Genomic DNA, 1,014 nt, shown 5'->3' with positions numbered 1-1,014 from the left:
ACAGATTTGCAATACATTTTTTGTCCAGCATTTCCAAGAAGTGTTGGTCATACACAGCATCTCTGAGGAGCAGAAAGCGTTGCAGTCATCATTCATGCATAGTGTGTCTATCATTCAATCTATCCTCTAACACAGAAAGGATAGATGCTATTTTTCTACACATTCATATTRTTTTAGCAATATTTGAATCTTAAGAGATTTTTCTAGTATATATACCTTCACAAAGAAAAATAGTTAAAAATTTGCATAATCAGGATGCATAAATTTCATTCTATTTTGAGATAAGCATTTCAAGAAACAAAAAATATTACTGACTGACCTTTACATTGCCTTTAAAGGCATCTGTTTTCCAGGATAAGCCAACTGTCCCAATAATAGGCAAGTGTTTCGCATTATCCTTTACGCTTACAACTGTTAGCCTCAAATATCCATTTTGAATGTCACCTGAAAATATTAACAATATATAGCATAACATTACTACGAATCAAACTAAGCCAATACACTCTGAATGTTCTGTCTGCTTCTCTCCCCATCTTCCAGCAAGGAACTCTGACACACACCAACAGCTACATATCTAGCATGTTAGAGTGAATTTSAGTCATTGTTCAGGGTTTTGATTTTGCGAACTATAGTAGAAGCAGCAGCGAAAACACTTCTTGGATTTGAGTACCAAAATCTGAAGCCCGCTGAGAGGACCTACAGAAGGATGCAAGGAGCAGGTTCCATGTTTGATATTTCAATCCCATATCACCAGTGGCTCCATCATCTTGGAAGTCAAGTTCAACACACAACACATGAAATAAAAGGAAAGATCCCTCCCCCTCCTTTTTTCTTAATATAATCCTTCCGCTCTGTCTGATGAGTTAAATAACCCTACACTATAAATGATCAGTCCTCCCTAGAAAGTCAGACGATCCATTTAAATTGATAAGCAGTAAGTCTTGATTTGAATCAAGGTTTTAAATTACAGATCTCGAGGTTTTTTTTTTTGTTTTTTTTTTTTTGTTTTTTTTT

General features: G+C 35.2%; 1 protein-coding gene across 1 annotated transcript in view; it reads right to left on the bottom strand.

The window, feature by feature from the left end:
* FBXO15 (F-box protein 15) overlaps positions 1-1,014 on the bottom strand; it is a 29,167-nt gene that overhangs the window by 4,426 nt on the left and 23,727 nt on the right. The window contains exon 9 of the mRNA XM_085323739.1: positions 320-444. Coding sequence (XP_085179865.1) covers positions 320-444 — 125 coding nt within the window. The remainder of the gene's footprint in view (positions 1-319; positions 445-1,014) is intronic.

Source organism: Rhea americana, unplaced genomic scaffold (assembly GCF_003343005.1).
Source record: "Rhea americana isolate MKP2758 unplaced genomic scaffold, rheAme1 scaffold_87, whole genome shotgun sequence".
In the NCBI taxonomy this organism is placed as follows: Eukaryota; Metazoa; Chordata; class Aves; order Rheiformes; family Rheidae; genus Rhea; species Rhea americana.
This window is presented reverse-complemented; position numbering and strand designations above follow the sequence as displayed.